We start from the raw sequence: 22,478 nt of genomic DNA, 5'->3' as shown, positions 1-22,478 counted from the left end.
GGTGCAAAGTCCTGAGGTCATTAACCTACTTTAGTTTGCTGAGGTCAAATAAGATTAGGAAAATGTAGACTTTCTAAATTTGAATTTTAATTATGGAGTATTTTAACTGGAGAGAAAGAACAGAAATCTAAAAGGCATTCGTGTATGTATGCACCACTCAGATTTAACAGCAACTGACATTTTGCTATATTTTCTTCAAATACCTTTATTTTGGCAGGGGTACTATTACGGAAATAAGACATTATAGGTTCACTGGACATCCAGCCCTCTCTTCCTGTCTGTTCCACTTTCCGTCCCTCGTTTGCCTTCCCATGTGTATTTTTTTCCCTGCGTATTTTTCGTACTTTGAAAAACTGGTTGTGGAAATTTTGAGTGAAATTTTCTTCACGAGTACATTTTGTGATAACATGATCAGTTGAAGGCCATATATGTATATTTTTTAAAGTTATTTTGCTGGGAGATATAATTATCAAAGCACCCAGTTATTAGAAGAGGTTGAAGTTTGTAAAATAACTACCAAAAAAATAAGTTTGGCTTTAAGGAGTTAGTTCCAGTTTCTCCTGGCCTCACCCTCTGAGAATCTTATAGATCCTCCCATATGTGTGTAGAGGGGGGGCTTTCCAGACAAGATTCTTAGAGCATGTGAGGGTCACAAGGAGAAAAAAGAGCTTTTTTTTTTTTTTTTTAAACATAGTAGTCTTTAATTCCATCTAATCTGTTCGCTAAGGTTAGGGGCAACTTGGTATTCACATGCTATTTACCTAACATTTCCAATAGTTCTCATCCTCTGTCAGAGTTTATTGCCTCTCTGGTTGTGGTAGTGGTCTCAAATTCTTATTTTTCAGATCCTCATTCTCAGGAGTGAGAAAGTCACAGTCCCTCTGTCCGCAGATGGGGAGATTGATATGGGTGAAACCAGGCTGAAAGGATTGCCTGTCTTCCACTGGCTGTGCTAAGTGGCACCCAGGAGGGGAGCTAATTCCTTCTTGCTATTCCTCCTTGGATTTCATAGTGGCGGGAGGTGTGTCACAAGATGCACTTAGAAAAGTTTATTTAAAAAATTAATTTCAGTGCTGATTTTCAAACCAAAACTGAGGCATACCCTGTTGGTCTTTTTATCCACAGCTACAGCTGATTGCCTTTGAGTTGTTTCCAATTTATTCCCTAGAAAGCATCTCGTCTCAGTAACTTTCAACATCACTGGGGGTGATTGCATCTATTTAGCTCAATTGTTATTAGGTTGAACCATGCGAAATTCCATTTTCCTAGGTCAAAAATGGTTGGATGTTAGCAGTTTCAGTGGTTCAACATAATAGGTTTGGGGAACCCTAAACATTTACAGGTCAGAGTACTTTCAAGCTGCTAGGTCCCATCAAGATCGGATAGTTGTCCAACTGGTGACATTTACAAGCCATCGCCCTGGCACTGGCCCAGAATTGCCCAGTTGTCCCCTGACAAGCTGTGAGGTGCGGTGTAAACTATCAGGCTGTAGGAGGTGCTGGCTTAAAAGGGTCATGATAAGTGAGGGGAGGGAGTCGTCCTTTAAGCCCAGAGGACTATACTCTGGCAGGACAGGCAAATTGAGCAAATATCCTGAAATGACCCACATTCATGAGGCCTCAGGATCTAAGTTTGCCCCTGGATCTGAGATTTTGATTCAGACAGGACCTGTTCTGGGCTTCTTCCATTTGAATGAAACCCTTCTCATCCCATACTGTCTGAAATGCTGTCTATAGGATCCAGATCATACACCGGCCTACACAGGACTTACTTGAGCAGATGGAGATGAGCCTTTCTGCCCAGTGTGTCCCTCTGGCATAGCTGGATACTGGCCTACAGGGAAGGCTTCTGCAGAGGGTTCAGAACAGAGTCCTGGATAAGAATTCAAACTGTTTCTCATGTTCTTCTGCATAGATCCCTGTTCCCTTTTGCTAGAGAACAATGGGCATAGCTTTAATCAAATATAAGTAAAAATCAATGCATTTCATTAGAGAAAATTAGAAAAATATGGACAGGTAGAAAAAAATCTCCCACCTGTCCACCACCATAAATAATTACTATTAATACTTAGAGTTCTTTCCAGTTTTTAAAAGCATTTTAAAAATTCCTAATTACATGCTAAGTCTATATCTTGGTATTGCTAATACATATATATTGTATGTGATAAGAATACTCTAGATAAAATACAATTGCCAAGGAATATATACTACTATAGAAATTCTACACAGACTAAAGCATACGTTTTATATTCCTATCTTTTTCGACTTATGGTAACTAGCTCTCTGTGAACACAGTTTTTAAAGGCTGTGTAGTGTTCCATCAAGTTATCTTTTTTTTCCATTGTGTAGTTACCCAATTCTCTTCTTAGAATACTACTTAAGAACATGAGTTCTGGTCTGCTGGGTTCAAATCCCAGCAAAATGGGTGTGTGCACCTGACGAGATACTTAAGCTCACTATGCCTCTCTGTTTCTTCCTCTTTATTTATTTATTTATTTTTTAAATTTTATTTATTTATTTATGATAGTCACACAGAGAGAGAGAGAAAGGCAGAGACATAGGCAGAGGGAGAAGCAAGCTCCATGCACCGGGAGCCCGACATGGGATTCGATCCCGGGCCTCCAGGATCGCGCCCTGGGCCAAAGGCAGGCGCCAAACCGCTGCGCCACCCAGGGATCCCTGTTTCTTCCTCTTTAAAAGAGGCATAAGAACTGTACTGATTCTGTTGTGGAAAAGAGACCATAGTCCCCAAAATCAAAAAGCCAGACTTTGCCATTACAGGAGCTGTACTGAAGGGAGGAAGGAGGAGAACACTTAGCAGCTACAATCCAGGCTCCTAACATATCACAATTGCAAGCAGGCTTCTACCCCCGACTATATCAAAGGCTCACTGCAAGGTTTGCCTTTAGTCAAGGGTGGGGAGAAGGGGCCCAGAAATACCAGGGTGGGGCAGGGAGTCAGGAGTAAAGATACTGAAATCATTCCCTTCAACATAATGGAATTTGTCCTTGTGAATCTTTAAAATAATTACAATGTTTATCCAGGAGAGTAAAGCATTGGGCATTTATGGGAGGGTCATGGTGTTGTCCAGGGAGCAGAACATTAGCATCTATTTGTTAGTTGAGCTTCTTAACTTCTATTAAGGAGGGTCTGATTTTCTTTCCTCAAAGGGTTGCTGGAAGGACCGAATGCATAGAACAGGGGAAGGCAAGCTCTTCCTGTGAGGGGCCAGGTAGTAAATATTTTAGGCTTTGCAGGCCATATGCGAAAGCAGCCACAGAATATGTAAATAAATGAGCCTGGCTGTGTTCCAATAAAGCTTTCTTTATGCACTGAAATTTGAATTTCATGTAATTTTCACATGTCACGGATTATTATTCCTCGTTTGATTAAAAAAAGATTTAAAAATGTAAAAATTTCTTTTAATATTGTATGTGATACAACTGTGCATAAGTAAGTGGTGGACCCAATTTTGGTCCCTGGGCTTTAGTAAGCTCTGGCTCGGAATAGCCCTTGGCACCCAGTAAGTGCTGTGTGTGTGCGAGCTCCCACAATTAGAGTTGTCACTGTCTCTACCCCAGGGCCATGCAGTGCCTGTCTTGGAGGAGGCCAGGGTGGCAGCACACAGGCCCCTGCATCTCTGTGACCTCCCAGGAATCCGTAGCAGCTGCAGCTTCATCAGCTCTTGGCTTCATCATGGCAAAGAGCTGCCTTCCAAAGGCTGCTTGCTTGGAGAGCTGTGCTGGAATCCAGGGAACAGGCTTCCTGACCGGAGAGCTAGACCTGCTCTGGAGCTATGGTAGCGCATGTTCTTTGTCCTCCCTCTGGCCAACCTTTACCCTGTACTCCTCCTGGCCATGGGTGAAGAAGAGAGATGGAGATCCCCATCCTAGTTCATGTCCTGTTCAGAGTAACAAGGGTGGGGAGAAAAGGGGGTTCCAAACACATGGTAAAAACTCAAGCCGGATGTGGAAGGAAGAACCAGGAAGGAGTCACTAGCATGAACCACGGTGCTTGGATTGTTCAGAATCCTGTGTGTGCTCAGCTCCATAGAAAATTGCAGATATCTTTATAAACCTTGACAGCATTATTTCATTATTCATGAAGGCTTTAAAAAAAAAAAAACACAACCAGCTTCGTTTTAAAGGAAATTTATTCTCAAGGCATTTTTTAATTGAGTTTTTATGGTAATTCTTTGTGTTGACTGTTGACTCAACATTACAAATAAACGATTCACGTTTATCCTTTTATTCAGTAAGTCTTAACTTTGCCTGTTCAGGATAATGAAGTGAGAGGAAACCCAAGAGTTTTCTGAATTGTGTACATGGTAGAACATGGCCTTTTCTGACCTCTGAAGAGTAGTTTTTAAAAAGGACATTATTTCTTAACTAAGGACATTTGCCTTAAATCCAGAATTTTTGGTGTGATCATCCATTGTGTGCACATGTGGAGTTCTTTATGAATGAGTGTGTGTGTATACACGTGTATTTCAAAGCTGTGTCATGAGGACTTTTGATAACTTTTGAGTTGGAAGTTTTTTGGAGGCAATGACTTTTTCGATTTTCTCTTTCTTTGTTTCTTTCTTCTTTCTTCTTTCTTTTTCTTTTTCTTTCTTTCTTTCAATTCCTCTTAAATTATTTTATTCTATAAAATAAAATATGTATAGTGAACCTACAGTGTTATGTTAGTTTCAGGTGTACAATAGGGTGATTCAAATACTATTTTGTCTTCAATTCATCTTTGGATGAAGCTGATCAGGTCAGGTCCCATGTACCTTGTGCACGAGTAAGAGCCAACATTTTCTAATGACAAGAAGATGGCTGTGAGGCATCGAGAGGTCATTGGCTCCAATCCTCTGCCCTTTTATTGTCTCCGTGACACTCCTCCTGTATGTCCACTCCTTGTCTCAGCATTTCTAAGGACAGGAACCTCTCAGCTAATCCTGTTTTCTTTTCGCTGCACTGAATAATATTCACCCTTCAGATGCCTACAGACAGAAGTAGTAGTTCAACCCACAACACCCATCCCACCTCCAATACCATGCCATACAACCCTCTCTTTTCTCCTTGGGCCAAATATCTGAATTGGTTTTTTTCCCTCCATACTTTTCTGATATGCCTTCTATTCAGACATTTCTTCTTTCTGACCACCCTTGTATGCATGATTTCCTGTGTGTCAGGAGCTGGCTCGCTGTGTGTGTGCTGGAACTGTGTACTATATCCAGATGCAGCCTGACTTGGGACTGGTTAGTGGAACCTCCTTTGTTCTTCTTGTTGTACTCCTCTTAATGAAACCCAGCATGTTAGAGGCTTCTAACTACCCCGTGAAATTGACTCTTCTTGGACCTATTGCCAACTCTTAACTCCTAGTTCCTGATATTATCAATGGTCTTAGACTCTCCTAGGTTTCAGAACACTTCTGGGGAGGGGGTTCCTTTAGTGACAGTAGGTGGTTGCAGATGGTCCTAGAGCTCAGTTAAGCCAGAAGTGTTATCCAAACAATAAGTGTGGACTTGCCAAACCAGGAGAAACAGCCAGGTTGAGGGGCAGGATTGGGAATGGAATGACAGAAGCCACCAGAGGTATTAGAGAGGCCAGGCAAGGAGAAAAACATATGCTGCTGAAAGGGAGGGATGGTAAGGAAGTGAGGTGGTTGAGAATCTGCTGCCCTGAACCCTTAGCATCTTACTGGGTGTTTCTTTCATGCATATCTTTTGTGTTTTACCTAAAAGAATCAAATTTTAATGATGAGGTACTGGGCTCTGATGAATTATTCATAAGCCAGATTTCCCTTATTCTCTAGATGTGTGCTTGAATTTTTAAAAATTTTTTATAGGATTTTACATTTTTCTGATTAAACTTCTTGCTAATAGGGCCCATCTTCCTATTCTCCAAAGACCTTTTGGACCTTAATAGGAAAAAAAGCTACAGAATTGAAGTGGTGACTCTGCCACTTACTAGCCATGATCTTACATAAGTCTGGGGTTCTGACCCTCATCTGTAGGAAGAGATGAATAACATTTATCTCATTCATAATACTCCCCTTATTGGGTAGTTGGGAAGATTAAATGAAATTCCACATTTGGAGAGCCTGGCATGATGCCCACCAGTACCAGTCCCCAGCTGGTCACAGATTTCTTTTTTCTGCTTCTCAGCATATTCACCATCTTGCCCGTTTGTAGGGCAGATTTCATAGGGTGCCTTCTCTGTATTCATCCAAACTGTTGATTTTTATTGAATTTAATGGAGAGAGACTAGGGCCAGAATCCAAAGATTTCTAGAAGCTGCTTCTAGGACTCTTTGGAATATTGGTCTATGTTGGGGATCACAAAATTGAATGCTATTGAGAACCTCCTTACGTAAATGTGCAAAATAGCCAATGACAGAGTGGTGGGCCTGCATGTCCCAAGTAGAACAGGTTGTGTGTGTGTGTGTGTGTGTGTGTGTGTGTGTGTGTGTGTGGTTTTGTTTTGTTTTGAGTAATAGTTGATTATCAACCTAGCTTTATGTTTTATACATGCTTAGTTAACATCAATTGTATGAGGTTTGGATGTTTCTTTTTCACATAATTATCTTCTTTTTCATTTCAAGTCCCAATCTAGACCCTGTGGAAACTTGACCCTAATTTAAACAGTTCTTTTTTAAAATTTTATTTAAATTCAATTGACTAATGTATAGTGTATTATTAGTTTCAGAGGTAGAGTTCAGTGATTCATCAGTTGCATATAGCACCCAATTCTCATTATATCACGTGCCCTCCCTAATGCCCATCACCCACTTACCCCATCCCCCCACCTTCCTTCCCTCCAGCAACCCTCAGTTTGTTTCCTAGAACTCGGTATCTCATGTAGTTTGTCTCCCTCTCTGATTTTGTCTTGTTTACTTTTCCCTCTCTTCTTCTATGATCCTCTGTTTTGTTTTGTTTTTTTAATTGCCCATATGAGTGAGATCATAGGATAATTGTCTTTCTCTGACTTACTTTGTTTGGTGTAATACCTTTTAGTTCCATCTGTGTCATTGCAAATGGTAAGTTTCATTTTTTGATGGCTGAGTAATATTCCACCGTGTGTGCATATATAGGTATGTGTGTGTATATATATCACATCTTTATCCATTCATCCATCGATGGATATCTGATAGAGCAGGCATTTCAATAAAAGTCACTGCCTAACTGGTATAGGGAATCAAGGTTCCAGTCTGTTGGCTGGTGGATTTAAGTCCCTAACATACTCTTGCATTGCATTCCTATGACATTAGAACTGTGGTTCTCAAAGTATGGCCCAGTGACCATCAGCAGCACCTGGAAACTTATATGAATGCAAATTCTCGAGCCTCACCCCAGACCTATCAAATCAGAAACAGAGTGAGGAAGGGGCAGCAATCTGATGGACAGACCTTCTAGGAGATTCTCATCACTCTCAAATTCGAGACATGTTAAATTCTCGAGGAACATGTTCTCTACTATGGCTGGACATTGGATCATCTGGAGAGTTTTAAAAATCTAATTGCTTGGTCCCTACCCACAGTTTCTCATTGAACTGACTTGGGGTACAGCCTGAACATTGGGACTTTTCAAAGTTCCCTAGGGGATTTTCAGGTGCATCCAAGGTTGACAACTACACTTCTTGGGAGCCTGTTGAAGCTGTAGTTTGACACAGCTCCCAAGTGATCTGTACCAATCAACCCTGCCTCCCCTTGGAGAACATGACCTTAAACTACCAGCCTCATGAAATATCCTTGAGAGGGCTTTTTGTAGACTGAATATTCACTAAATGTGATTTGTTTTAAAGGTTGTTTTTAATGCTATATTTGTTCAGCAAATGTAGACGCTCATATAGCACAAATATTAACTCCTAAATTCTCAAAGGCTTTCCCCACGATATGCCATCTGGCAAGCATTATTGTAATCATCTCTTTATTATCCACACTAATGAAAGACTAGCATGGCATTAGTAATTGAAAAACACAGATCATTTAAAAAATCATTCAGGCTAGTGCTGGCCCCGCTTCCCTAACCAGGAAGCATTCAGGAGTAGGAAATAGTGACAGATGACAGTTTCCTACCTTCCCTGGAGGTTCTGATACATCTTATTTTAGTCAGAAATTTGAGCAATAGAAGAAGAAAAAGGCTTCTAAATTACAATTATTTTTTTTCTGAATAAAGGAATCTGTTTTCTCAAGGAGAAGCCAAAAAGCACAAAACAGATAAACAGTGAATATACTTAAAATGCATTTGTACGTTGGAACCAGTGCAATCACAGTGTGTTTTCATAGAAGTTGCATGGGATTTGAGGGAACAGTGGGTCTGGATTCTAGATTTTATTCTGCTATACTTGTGTTATCTGAAATGAACCATTTTAGGCACCAGCAGGGCTCAAAGTGTGGTCCCCATCCAGCAGCATCAAATCACTTGGGAATTTGTTGGAGATTCAAATTCTCAGACCCATTACAATCCTTCTGAATCAGAGACTATGGGGTGAGACCAGGAATTGGTGCTTTAAGAAGCCTCCAAGGAGATTTGAATGGCTGCTCAAGTTTGAGCATTGCGGCTCTCCACCGGGGTACAGTTTTCTCATCTATAAAATAAAGCTACCAGCTTAGATCATATCTGAAGGCCGTTCCAGCTCTCCAGTGGCCTTGGTGTAACAGGTTGGAAGATTCTTTGTCTTAGGCCTTGAACCTTTTCTTGGATGTGTAGGTAATTCAGCTAAAAAGCTGGCATATGGGTAACAGAAAAGAAACAGATCTCTGGGAACTCTATACCCAAACATCCCATAGAATGTTCACTATAATGTAAATTGTGCTTTCTTCATCCATTGTCCCAAAGTGGAAAAACCCTGGTGCTTTGGGAGGGAAGGCAGACGCTACCCCCTCCTTTGGGGGCCAGAGCTGTCTAATGTGATTCACGGAGCAGCACTTCTACGGGAACTAACAAATGGCATCTCAGAAGGATGTACAGAGGTACACGGGCTTTGCAGTAAAACAAGGAAAAATTTCAAGCTATTCATCAAAGCTCTTGCAGCTTCCATTTCAAGACAGGTGGAAAAAAATAACATGGAACAAGCAAAGAAAATAAATCTGTATCCAGAGCATCTCATAAATAAGAAAGGACTGGGGAAACTGTTGGCCTTGCTGGATTCTCAGGGTATTTTTGTCACGGTATAGAAAGCTTTCAACTGTTTTGGCATGTAATTCTTATTCTTTTTCTCATTATCAAAATCTGGGGTTGTAAAATCATTTTACTGCTTATTAAAATCAAAAGAGAAAAAAGAAACAAGCATTTCAAGGAAAGGGAGACTGGGGAAATGATACCTGAAGTTAAAAGTAAGAGAGAGGGAAAGCAAGTGAGCACAAGTGGGAGAACGCATAGTTCCCCCAGAAATACAAAGTAATGTTTTTCATCTAAAAGGCAATGATGCTTTATCAATTCAGGGCAAGTCATAGGGAATCAAAGGCAGTTTTCTAATTGGCTTTTGTTTAGTAAGGGTCTGTTTGTTGGAGACAATAAGGCATGGTTTATTGAACATGAGAGAGACTTTGGCTTGTTATCTGGGAGGGATAGAGAAATTATAGCTTTTATTCAAAGGGATGGATCACAGGCCCACTTTGCCTGAGTGAATGATGCTGATTGAGGAGCTGCAATGGTCATCTTCGTGGTATTCCCAGCAGTGTCCAGTTGACCAATGACTTGACATTAAAATCCTGGTTAAAGCCCTGTGCCCTGAGTTCAGATTCCGGCTCTGCCACATAACTGGCTCTGAAGCTTGGGGCAAGCTACCCAGATGCTCAGCAATTGTCGTTCAAAGTAAGATAATAATAGAACCTACTTTGGGGGAAGTTTTATGAGGATTAAGAGTTAGCATATGCAAGGTACTTTAAGTAATGCCTGACACGTAGCAGGCATTATTTTATTGGGATTATTTGCTAAAGAGCTCTAGATTTCTTTAAAAGAATCCTAAAAATAAATTATATTATTTCTTAACTGTAAGACCTTCTGAGAGCAGCATCACCCTATTAGATCCCCTCCATATGTGCCCAAGGAGGGGTGTGATTGCTATTAGGCTTTGAGTGGATCCTGGAAGCACAACTGAAACAAAACTGATGACTTTAGTGCCATAGGGACCTTCTGCTTGGTCAGCTTCACTGACATAGCTTTGTGGGGTTGTTCGAATTGGATTCAGAGGAACTAATTTTCGTCATTTGATTTCCTTTTTGTGTGTTTATTTTTGGAATGGACTCAGAGCAACCCTAGAAATAGGTCTGAAGTACATGTCATCTTTTTCTCTCTTACATTTGGCACAGTCTCCTTTGTTGGCTGGGCTACTTCATAGCAGCTAATATTGATTAGCCTGTATTTTTCTCAAATAGACTTTTCCCTGGCTATGGAAAGTCTAAATGCTAGCAGCACCAAAATAAATGCATTCAACTTATAAACCAGTGGTAGGGAACAAAGTGGGAACAAAAGCGTGCTGAGACATACTGTCCAAACAAGACATTGCCTGCTCTGTCAAATCCAAGCTGTGAGGCCCTGGGCGAGCTTCTTGTCTCATCTAAGTGGCAGTTTCCCATCCATACAGTGGGGATAATAGTAATGCCCACTGCCTATTTATTATTAGATCATACATGCAAAGCACAAACTAGTGCCAGCCCTCAGAAAGTACTCAGCAAATACCAACTTTTAAAATGTTGCTTATGTTCATAAAAATCTAATGTATTGAAGTCAAAATAATAAATTTGTGTATAATGGATGAATTCCATTATTCCAAGAACTAAAGCTGTCGTAAAATCTTTCATTACAAGTTACTTTTCAAACTGAATCTCTGGTCATTTATTTCTAGCCTTTTGGTCCCCTTGTTATTGATACAAGCCTGACCCTCCTACTTTAGTGAGTATTGAATGAAGGCTAAACACTACTGCATTTGGTCTGCCCAGTGATTTTTATTTTTGTTACAAGTATATTAATTTTAGGAGATGCATCTTTCTTATTGCAAGTGGTAGTGTTTGGGTATTTTAAAATCTTTCTGACATCTTCTATTGATCAGAATAAAATGCTAAAATAAAATATTGAAGTCACTGCACAGACCCACCTTGCTATAGAGATATGGACGGGGGAGATCCCTGGGTAGCTCAGTGGTTTGGTGCCTGCCTTTGGCCCAGGGCACAATCCTGGAGTCCGGGGATCGAGTCCCGCGTCGGTCTCCTGGCATGGAGCCTGCTTCTCCCTCCTCCTGTGTCTCTGCCTCTCTCTCTCTCTCTCATAAATAAAATAAATCTTAAAAAGAAAAAAAAAAGAGATATGGACGGGGATGCTCTTGAAACTTAGGCCAATAGGCAGCACCACTGTTCCATAGGTCCTTTATTAGCTCATATTTTTTTTTCAAATCAGAATGGAAAAGACAGTTTAGATGTACTCTTCAATATTGCAGAAAAGTATTAGTTGTTTGAACCTCGAGCAAGTGAACAAGAAGGCTTTCCTGTACTTAAATTAGAAAAAATTGCAGTGAACCAAAATGTCCCTGGCAAATCAGAGATTCAAGCTGTTTATTAAGACATACACAGGAACAAAACAAAAATATGTAGCTGCATACAAATTACCTGTGTTATGAGGTAAAAACAGTTTTCTTTATTATCTCTTTAACATTCTTTTTCATCTCTTTAACAAAAAATGACTTAAATCATTTACCATGTAGATCTGAATTTTTGGGACAGATCTTGGTGATCCTTTTTAATGATGGTGGAGAGTGGTTTGCAGCTCTGAGCAACAGTCTTGTGGTGTTTACTGAGTGATCTTGAGCATATGGAGAATTTGCTGGGCATATTTGTAGCTATTATTTTGTCTTTGTGGCCCTTGGCACTGTGTGTAGTGACCACAAAACCAGAACACTGCCTGTCAGCAGGCTGATGTCAGGAATGTGTGGACATCTGAAATTTTATCAAGTGTCTATACTCAGAGGCCTGCAGATGGTCTAAGCCTGGACAGTGCACAAAGTCCATGGGCAGATATGGCTGTACTTAGCCCTCACCCAGAAGGATGAAGACACTAAAGTACAGAAGGATGAATGCCAGAGATGTGGCATCATCCCAGATCTCTCTCCCCAAATGCTACTGGTTCCACCAACAGCACAGCCACCAGAAGTACAGTTTTTACATTATTTTCTCTTCCCCACAGGGTCATAGTGTCTAAGAGTAATCTTATATTTCCATTTTCAGCTGAGTTTCCCAAGCCCAGATATTAAAGCTGCACCTGTAGAGAGAAGCCCTCACTGCCAACCCAGTAGGTTTACCTGAAGATAGAAAATGTCATCCTACTTGGTTATTTGGAGCTGGCCTTGTGGTACTTTGGTCTTGAGAGGAGAAAGAATTAACCTGATCCAATATTTTGTTTTAATCACAGAATCATGTCAACCCTGCCATGGACTTTACCCAGACCCCTCCCGGGATGTTAGCCCTGGACAATATGCTGTACTTTGCCAAGCACCACCAGGATGCCTACATCCGGGTAAGCATGCAGCTGTTGTAGGTTCCCAACTGAATTTGAATTTCTAACTTACAAGTATGGAGGGATTACCTTTAGGTGAGTGGCTCCAGAGTTTTGGCTTTCATCGCCCAGTAAAATAAATATTAAAATAAAATGAAATCAATAGGGACACAAATTGAGATTTTTTTTAACTTAAATTTTCTCACATGATGACATTTAAAAATACACAGTAGATACTGGAAAGTGTCTTATATAAAACTCATATATAAGATTCTTATTTACAAAAATTCTTAGGCTTAAATAGCAAGGAAGAGAAATGAAATATCTACCCTAAGCCTCCACAATTCCAACTTTAGTGGAGACCCTGATGGCTTATTCCACTTGTTGGAAAAGAGACTGAGAATTCTCTCTGGTTCTGCTTCTGTTCAGTCCAATGCTGGAGACACAATGAGATAAACAAAAAAGAAAGAGAAGAATGGGAGAGATGGGGAGGAAAGAGAAATGATTTTTCTCACATTTCATAACAGACTAGTGAAACTCCCACCACTGAGAGGGACTCTTTTGTGGGTGGGGCAGAAGGAAACAAGAAGGTGCCACCTGCTGAGTGGGCAGTGCCATGTGGAAAGGGCCAAGTGTGAACCAGCAGGAGCCTAGGGATGGTGACATAGGGCAGCTCCACTGGGTGCACTGGAATTGTGCTGACCGCTAGCCCCTGTCATCAGGGACAGGAGCCCAGATTCAATGGGGTTGAGGTATACTCATCCAAGACTGAGATGGAGGAGGATATGAATACACGGGCCAAGGGAATTGGCAAGTGGTTAAAATGACGACTGGATCTCAGCTAAGAAAATACTTGATGAGTGAATTGCCTAATGCAGAAAGAGTAAGGCTCAAACTAGAAGAAGATGAATCTAATACTCTGATATTCTCTGTTGGATCCCTCTTGGCAGCACTGGCTTTTGGAGACCAGGGTTCATGACTGGGCACTGTCATGGTGTAGTGATAGTAATGTGGACAACTCCTCTTGTCTAGGCTAAGTTTCTTCTCCAAACAAGAGAGCGGTACCCCTCCAGAGGGCATTTGGAAATGTGTGGGTAGGTTTCATAGTCGCCATGCCAGTAGGGTACTGCTGGCCCAAACCTGTAATTCATGGGACACTGCACAGTGAAAAATTATTCTACCCGGGAACGGCCCCCTTGAAAAAAGCCATGCCAGATTTCTGAGTTCCCTGTAGGTACTATATTTTAACTTTATGTGTTTTCCTATATGTGCAGTTTGACAAGCTTTGATTTGTACTGAAATATTATTTGTAATTTGATTATGTAAAGGATTTGATGCATTCCCGTGAACAGTCTGGGATCAGGTGCTTAGTCAGAATGCAGTCTTTCATAAGAAAATTATTTTTTCATGAAAGTTTAATTTGGCTTATACGTGTATATATTTATTGTACAGATTTTTTTTCTAGGAATATAATCTGCTCTCACAGTAAGTAAATAGTATTTTTGAGATACCATATAGTATATAGCCTTGGAGAGTTGAGTGTGAAAAGAAGAAGCCAGATAGAAATTGAATTTAGCATTAACTGATTAATGCCTGTAGATGAAGGTTTCTAAAATTAGAGCTTATTGATGCTGACTGTATTGTTAATTGCATAAGAAGCATATGTCTCACGAAAAGTAATTTAGCGTTTGAAGCCCATTTTCCTCAGTGTATTCTCTAAACTGTTATAAGTAAAATGAACACATGGATTAATACATGGCACCCGTAAGAACTTTATATCTGGTAAGGACTTAAAAGAAAATAACATATTTGTAAGGAAAAATGTGGATCTTTTTGTCCACGTGCCCTTTTCTTTATTATTTTTTTTCACATGCCCTTTTCTTTACCGACTAGACAGTATCTATATGCGATAATATCTATATCTCTGTCTATAACTGAGATGTCTGTTATTTTCTCAGAAGTATTACTTTCCTTTTTTTTTTTTAAGATTTTATTTATTTATTCGTGAGACACACACAGAGAGAGAGAGAGAGAGAGAGAGAGAGAGGCAGAGACACAGGCAGAGGGAGAAGCAGGCTCCATGCAGGGAGCCCGATGTGGGACTCGATCCCGGGACTCCAGAATCATGCCCTGGGCTGAAGGCAGATGCCAAACCGCTGAGCCACGCAGGGATCCCCAGCATCACTTTCCTGATATTTCCTTTGTCCCGTCTGACTTTGGGGCATTTACTTCCAGATGGAAAGCCAAAGTCATTTACATGAATAGTTGGGTTTAGGGGATCACATACAAAGTCTGAGAGCTTCTACAAGGAAGTCTTGGAGTGGCTCTGGAAACCGTTATCCCAGTGATAGTGAAGTAGTGGTTACAGATGGTGAAAACCGTCATCCCAGACAGCTCATTAAATTTTTATCTATGAGCTGAGTGGCCTCTTCTGAAACATAAAAATGGGTTCTTTTTATTTTTTATTTATTTTATTTTTTAAGAAGATTTTAAAAATTTATTTGACAGGGGCGGGGGGGGGGGGGGGAGAGAGAGAGAGAGAGAGAGAGAGACCATAAGCAGGGGGAGCAGCAAGTAGAGGGAGAAACAGGCTCCTCACTGAGCATGGAGCCTTAGGTGGGACTCGATCCCAGAACTCTGGAATCATGACCTGCACCAAAAGCAAACACTTTAACTGACTGAGCCACCCAGGTGCCCCAAATGGGTTCTTTTTTAAAAATAAGTTTATATTTTGATGAAGCTTGCTTTATTTTTGACAGGTAGATCTCCTGTCTGAATGCAGTAATTTATTTATTATTTATATCTTTCATTCAGTAAACTCTTATTCTGTACCTGAATGTGGCCTCACCCTTCACTTTGCCAGTCAGATTTCCAGTTGAGATCTTTAAAAGGAATTATGACACACACACACACACACACACACACATTTCCTCTTTGCCCCTGACACCCCTTCCAGCTATCATATTCCTTCAAACACCACATATTTGTATTTTTCTGGATTGTCTTCTTGCCGTGTTCCAATTCATCTGCCACTCACTTCTCAGCACCCTGAACCAAGGCTTCCACTCATCACTTTCCAGAAACTGTTCTCCTGCCAAATGTAGAACAGCCCCTCTCTTCCTTCCTCTCATCTGCCCTTCCATTGACACCAGACACTGCCATTGACCAGTTTCTCCTTTTTGCCTGAAGCCAATACTGTCTGTCTTGATCCAACTTCTTGTCCATTTCTCTTAGCCTCTTTGGTGGGTTTCTTTCCCTCTGCCTGTTCCATCTTCATGCCCAGAATGTCAAGGACTCAATTGTAGAGGTTTTTCTCTTTTCAGTGACTCAGGCTACACATGGTTACTGAGTAACTATCAAATGCTCAGCGGGGAGCTAGGTGATGGGGATTCCCCAAGGAGCAAGTCACTTGTGAGTACTGTCATTGAGGAGTAAAGGAGGCATGAAGAGGTAAATGCCAGTCACTTTCCCAGCCACGTGGAGTATAGTTTGGGCAGGGGAAAGGGGAGCATCTTGGGGACACAGAGGAGAGTCACCAACACAGGTGTGGGAGTCAGGAAGTGGCATCTACACTAGGACCTATTGGATAATGCTAGATAATCAGGTGAAGGGATGGGGACATGGAGAGTAATCCAAGTGGAGGGAAACATGTAAACAAGTGTATAGAGGTGTGCGCCTTTTTTAGGGAACCAAAAATAATAGAGGATGGCTAAAGCAGGGAGTGGTGAATAGGATCATGGCTTGAGGCCATGTGAGCTGGCTCATTAGGAACCCTTGAGGCCATATTGAAGTGTTTGTTTGGACTTTCACCTCAAGGCATTGAAAAATTTCTGAAGTGTTTTAAGTAAAGATGATGTGAGTTAATTTTAGAAAAATCACTTTCCTGCCAGAAAACAAATGTGAGAAATCAAGACGAGAGGCAAAAATAAGATTTGGGACCTTAAGGAGAAATGACAGTAATCTGAACTAAGGTAGTGACACTGAGGAGAGGCAGTTTGAGTGAATTATTTTGGGACTAAAATAAACTGGGCTCTCTCTGAGGGAGAGGGAGATGACTGGCTTGAGTGAATGGAAGGATGGTAATGTCATTAATGGGACAAACAGTAAGGGTCTGTGAGGGGCTAGTCATTTGGAGACATCCAGACCCTTATATGCATGTGGGATATCTGTCCGGTGGACGTGTCTAGTAGGCAGTGAGATGTGGGCAGCAGAGCTCGAACCCAGGTAGATGCCACATTCTATAAATTCTACATCCTTAGACTTGATCATTCCCTTTAATCTGTTCATCTAGATGGTTGCTGAATTATCTTAATGGCCTCCCTGCTGAAGTCTGGTATCTTCACACCCACCTTCCAGACCAGCTAGAAACATAATCTTTCTAAACAGAGTTCAAACATTTTGGGAACTACCCCTGGGCCATAAGCCTTCCCTTTGTAGTACCTGGCACACAGTAGATTTTAATAATTTCTTGTTAATTGATTAGAGACTTTCTTTAGTTTTTATTTAAATGGCCTCTTGCCAAGGATTAATTCATTTTTTTTTTATCATCTGAGAATCATGGGCTTCATTCCTTTTAACAGCTTCATAGAGGTATATTTTTGCAACATGAGTTTATTGACTGGCAGCCTGATTTCTTGTGTGTTATTTAAATGTACTCTCTAACTGGGTACTAATGAAAGTACTGGATGTAATTGAATTACCCTACACTTGGACAGGCCAGGAACAGGAGGAAGAATTAGAAATCTGAGCATCCCATTACGCCTGGAGTAAAATCTTGAGGCATAGTATGATTTCAGACTTCTGGGTCTTATTTACTCCGGGCATAATTGCTTTCGCTTTTTCTGAAGTTGCTTCACTTCCCGGCTCTCCCCCCGTCAAAGCTCTCTCTGTGAGAGGTGGAGGGTGACACTTGGCTTGCTCCCATGATCCTGCTGTCATTATTTCACAGACAGGATAATGGTACAGAGCAGAGTGTGTTGCATGTTTTGGTTTTGTTTGCTTTTTTGTTTTGCTTTTCTCCTCCATCCCTGGAGTGGCAAATCTCAGTACCTTAGAAGAAAGAAGATTAGTGACTCCACTGGAAATAAAACCTTTGGACTTATAACATGTGTTCTTGTTATATTTAATTATTCATTGGGCGCTACTGAAAATAAAAAACCCAAAATGATTGGGTTTTACATTCGGTTCAAGACTCATGCTGGCTATTGTGGGAGCCAAGACTGAGCCACAAAGCAGGAAGTAATGATGAGGAAATCTCAGGGCCCCAAAACACGTGATGCCCAGGTCTGAGGAAGAAGTAGGATCATGAAAAATACTTAAGACACACTACAACTAAAAGAGAGTGGTTTCAGGATGCAGTCCAGTCTTCACAGTCCCATTTGTCATCCCCTGTTTGAGAAAATGTGTACCTAGCGTGTGTTGGGTTAGCCTAGAAGTCATCTTCTGTACGTTAGCTCAGTCTTCAAGAAAATCCAGTGGGAGAAGCATTGTCATCACCATCTTGTAGACCCAGGAAGTGGGATCTAGAGAGGTACGGAGAGTCCCAATAGGACAAATAGCCAGTAGACAAGTGCAACTTGAACTTCAGTCTTTGGCCTTCAAACCTGCAGTGTCCTGTCTCTGGGCTTGGAGTGTGGTGGACACAACAATGCTCTTCTTGATGAGATGGAGGAGAAGAGGGCAGAGTCAAAGACTAATGGTTAGAAGACATGGAGAGTTGATGATGCCATTGAGGAAGTGTTTGTATTTACTTACAGTCTTCCTAAATCTGGCATAATCAGAAAGTCATTCCTCACAGTGTGAGAGGTGGTACCTTCTCTTTTCATTTAACTACAAACTTTATGCATAAACATCAATACGTACATCAATACCTAACTACAAACTTTATGTTTATACAACATCACATTACCTTTATTAAATTGTAAATCCTTTGAAAACCAAGGCTGTCTTTTTCCTTTATGTTACCATTTTACCCAATATTTGATTGAGACTCGAATGATGTTATTTAAAGAAATAAATGAACCCGGCAAAGGTATCACTGCCAAGCTTTCCAGATTTCAGACGTGGTTGTAAGTTTCAGACTAGTGACATGAGAAGTGACATTTAGAGGATCAGGGGAGCTTCAGAACCTATTGTCAGTCATCTGTCTCCCTCTTGGCATTACAGCCAGACAGAAGCGTGCTGTGCATTAATCCTAGGCCCTAAAGACGTCAGATAAGCTATTTAAATGTGCAACAATAAAAGCCAAATGCATGCAAATGAGATATTTCTGTTATTGCTTACATCTTTTTCAGGGGAAAAAAAATCACACAGAAAAGAAAAACAGCCCATCTTCTTAGATGCTAAAAAGCATCTAACTAAAGGGAGAGAAATCCCTTTTAACATTCGCATTTTTTCATTCACTGACTCATTCAGGAAATATTATCAAACACCTATCATCTGCCAAGCTGGTGCTATGCACGGTGGCTGTGGTGGTCAAGAAGAAAGGCAGGGTCTAGTTCTTAAATATCAGAAATTAGAACTGCAGGCAAAAGAAGAGAGTAGAGTTTGTTTGTCTTATTATATTTTCTTTTTGTTCTCCCCTTTGGGGTTTTTCTTGTCTTCTTCTGGATTTTTAGATGTGACCTATCCTGGATACATCTACCGAGTCACAAAGCCTTTACTTGACAGTTCTTTGCAATTTTCCACAATATACTGAGCAGGTAAACATTCACCGATTTATAAATTATCATACTGTTTAGCTATATGAGAATCGTTGAGGACTTGCTTTCTTAACCAGTGACCTAATTTTAAGCAGCGGTACTCTTTCTTAGAGAAATACTCTGGTTTTGGGTCACTGTGGACTAGAACAAACCTGACCTCTCTTGTATACTTTCTTTAGTATGATATTTGTCATAAGTAAGATGTTTTCTTAATGAGACTATTACATACCTAACACGGAATTTATAAAGTCTTGAGGCTTCTAGTAACAAAATTAAGAGTAAACACTGGAAATGACTTGTTCTTCATGCACCCTGCAGTTCTTGCCTCAACATCCCTCCTAATTTATGATGAACATTTTCAACTAATTGGAATATTTGAGCACACTGGGTAACTACGCTAGAACATAATGGATTTCCTGAGTGGGGGAAGAATAGAAATCCCTTTAAAAATAAGATTAAGTATAATGATTTCATGCAGTTGTGAGCCAGGGCACGTGTGTGTTTCTAATGTTACACTAAATCAGGACAGAAATATTTATAATACGTCAAGTAAATTAGATTATGGGAAAAGACGGATATTTGTATTTAAGAATTGTTTTCTCAAGCTTCTTTCATGGTAGTCATTTTTTTTTTTTAACAGATGAAAAATTTAAAGTGTGTTTACACGATTTCAAAACCTTTTGACGGATTCTTCCTCCTCAGGATGCATACGTGGTAAACACACTCCTAAAAAAATAGTTGAAAGAAATATTGACTTAGACCCTAACTCCCCACTGAGACCTGGAGGCTAGCCCTAGAGGCAGTGCTGAAAAGAAATGCTCTGAGATGACCTACAATGGTAAAAGCTGCCATCTCTTAAGCCTTTGCATATTTTGAGTACTTCACACACATTATTCGCAATTTTCCCTTCAGTGCTCCCAGAGATGGGAAGATAAGGTGACCCTCGTACCCTCTTCTTCCAGGACACAGATCTGTTTGCTGAGACCCACATCAAATTCAAAGCCTTTTGGGGGAAACTCATTTTGACTTCTGTCTCCTTCATCAGAAGGCATAAACATACGTGTGGTAGCAAACACAGAGCTTGCCATGACATGACAACTGTGCCAAGCCCGTTTATTAATCTTTCACAACACCCCTCTGAGGTCAGCACTGCTGTTACTTCTATTTACAGACGAGGAGACTGTCACACAGAGAAGTTAGGTGGCTCGCCCAAGGTTGCACAGCTGGGGAAGTGCCAGAGCTGAATTTAAAGCCAAGCAGTCTGCTTCCGGTGGCTTTTTAGGGGTTTTTAGATTCCTACGGGGGGTCTCAGCTACAGTTCAGATGAGTCTGTGGATGTGTTTGCTCAAGTGGCCCAGTATTTTTAAAGGGAAGAGAATTTGAGTCGCCTGTAGGCTGGGTAGGCATTCTCTCTTCAAGTAACCATGAGCCCCAGAACTCTCTATCATATTGTCTGTCTGCTTCATGCATTCTAGTTACGTGCCTTGTACCTGAGGGACCTGAGTTAGTGGCCTCCAGTACCTGGGGGTCCACGGTGACGTTTGTGAAGTTCTAAATACAGTATCAGCACACAGTGGGTGCTCAAACCATTTTATTTGCCTTTTCCCTTTCCCAGTGCAAAAGTTATGCTTGATGAATATGTCCTCTCTCTCTTGCTAAGAATAAAGAACTTAAATTTCAGCCTCCCAAGGGCGGGCAGAAGGAACAGTCATGCTTCTCACATTCTCCGGTTGTCAATTTCAAGGACACAAAATCATCAGATCTTATTATAAATACAGTGTTCTTGGGGCTGTGCACATGGTCAGCCCTCCACACCGTATGTCAAACCATGCAGCGGCTCCCTGGCTGCCCACTAGTCGTCATTTAAAGGGAGCAGGAACCAAGTATCCTCCACTCACTAAGGCAGGGTGCTGATGGAGGCAGTGCTGAGTCTTTAAAATAAATTAAGGAACTTTTAACATTTCAAGGGGGAAATTGGCAGTTTCCCAAGCGGCATAATTACAGGACAGTGTGTAATGTGTAATTAAACTTAACTATGAAGCAAATGATTGGAATAAAGCTTGGTGGCACATCATTTTTTGCTCCCACAGTGCTGACAGATCCTCCCCTCCTCTTGTCCCTGAAATGGCTTTAGCAGCAATTGCTCCTAATTTTTTTTTTAATGAAATTATATGTTGCCAGTTAAACACACAGTTTCATGTAAAGGAACCTTTTTTATTTGAATGACGTTTTCCTTCTAGGTGATCTGGAGCACAGAATCAATTTGGAATAACAAGGACCCCAAGGCCTAGCCTTGCTGGAACTTTAAAATGACTCTTTGTCTAATAACTCACTGACATACTTTATTCTTTGCTTTTATTTTTATTCTTTCTTTGACCAAGGTCCACAGCCTGGAGGCTTATTTTCCTGTGGCTTTTTTCATGTTATAAAAATAGCGGCATTAATTTCATTGATTGTGAATAACCAAGCTGTTACTGCTAGTCAGGACCCCTTGAGAGTGTGAATATATGTGATTAGATTTACTAATTGCACTGGAAAAGAAGAATTTCTGACTTCCAAAGTCAGTGATTTGAAAGGGATGCTTCAGGCCTCAGGATGAGATCATTGTTTAACACGGGCCTGGTTTTGTCTCAGAAGATCCATCATCCGAGGAGGGGCAGGCAGGTTCCACGTACATTCACTACTCGGTGAGACAGTGTATGTGCTCTGTGCTCATGCCACCTGAGTTCTTTCGGTGCCGGATTCAGAATCTGAAATCTGAAGCAGGTCCAAGACAGGATGACTATCTGTTTCATTCTCCTATGCTACCAGCCCAAGCTGGGTATTAGATTCAGAAATGTTTTATTCAGCTATATTTGAAGGTTTTTCTGTTTATGTATTTTTTTTTTTTATTAAAATGCAGTAAGGGCTTTACAACACAATGATAGATTGCTTGAGAAAAAAAAAAAAAAAAGAAACCAAGCTACATAATGAACTCTATGTAGTTGACACACTGTAAACCCAAGCCCAGAGTGAATTACAAGGTTGGAAACTACAGACACCCTCACTAGAGTACCAGCGAAGCCCTTAGCAGTCACTGCCCAGAGGTCTCTTAGACTCAGTCATACCTTTCCAGTAGTTCTCCAAATTGGTCCTCCCTCAGTCCACATTGTCCATTTTGATGTCTCGCCGGGCTAAACAAATAAATATTTATTGAGCACCTGTTCTGTGACCAGGTGCCTCCTTTCAGCTGTCATTGATCAAGCTTCCATCTTTGATTATACATTTTCTACCTTCACGGTACAGAGCTCAACAGCTGCTG

General features: G+C 40.8%; 1 protein-coding gene across 3 annotated transcripts in view; it reads left to right on the top strand.

Moving 5' to 3' along the window:
* ELMO1 (engulfment and cell motility 1) overlaps positions 1–22,478 on the top strand; it is a 523,086-nt gene that overhangs the window by 241,148 nt on the left and 259,460 nt on the right. For all 3 annotated transcript variants that reach the window (XM_041727391.1, XM_041727393.1, XM_041727394.1), the window contains exon 14: positions 12,393–12,497. In XM_041727391.1, coding sequence (XP_041583325.1) covers positions 12,393–12,497 — 105 coding nt within the window. The remainder of the gene's footprint in view (positions 1–12,392; positions 12,498–22,478) is intronic.

The sequence above is a fragment of the Vulpes lagopus genome, chromosome 13, assembly GCF_018345385.1.
Source record: "Vulpes lagopus strain Blue_001 chromosome 13, ASM1834538v1, whole genome shotgun sequence".
Lineage (NCBI taxonomy): Eukaryota > Metazoa > Chordata > Mammalia > Carnivora > Canidae > Vulpes > Vulpes lagopus.
Note: the sequence above shows the minus strand (reverse complement) of the source record. Positions and strands in the feature narration are given on the sequence as shown.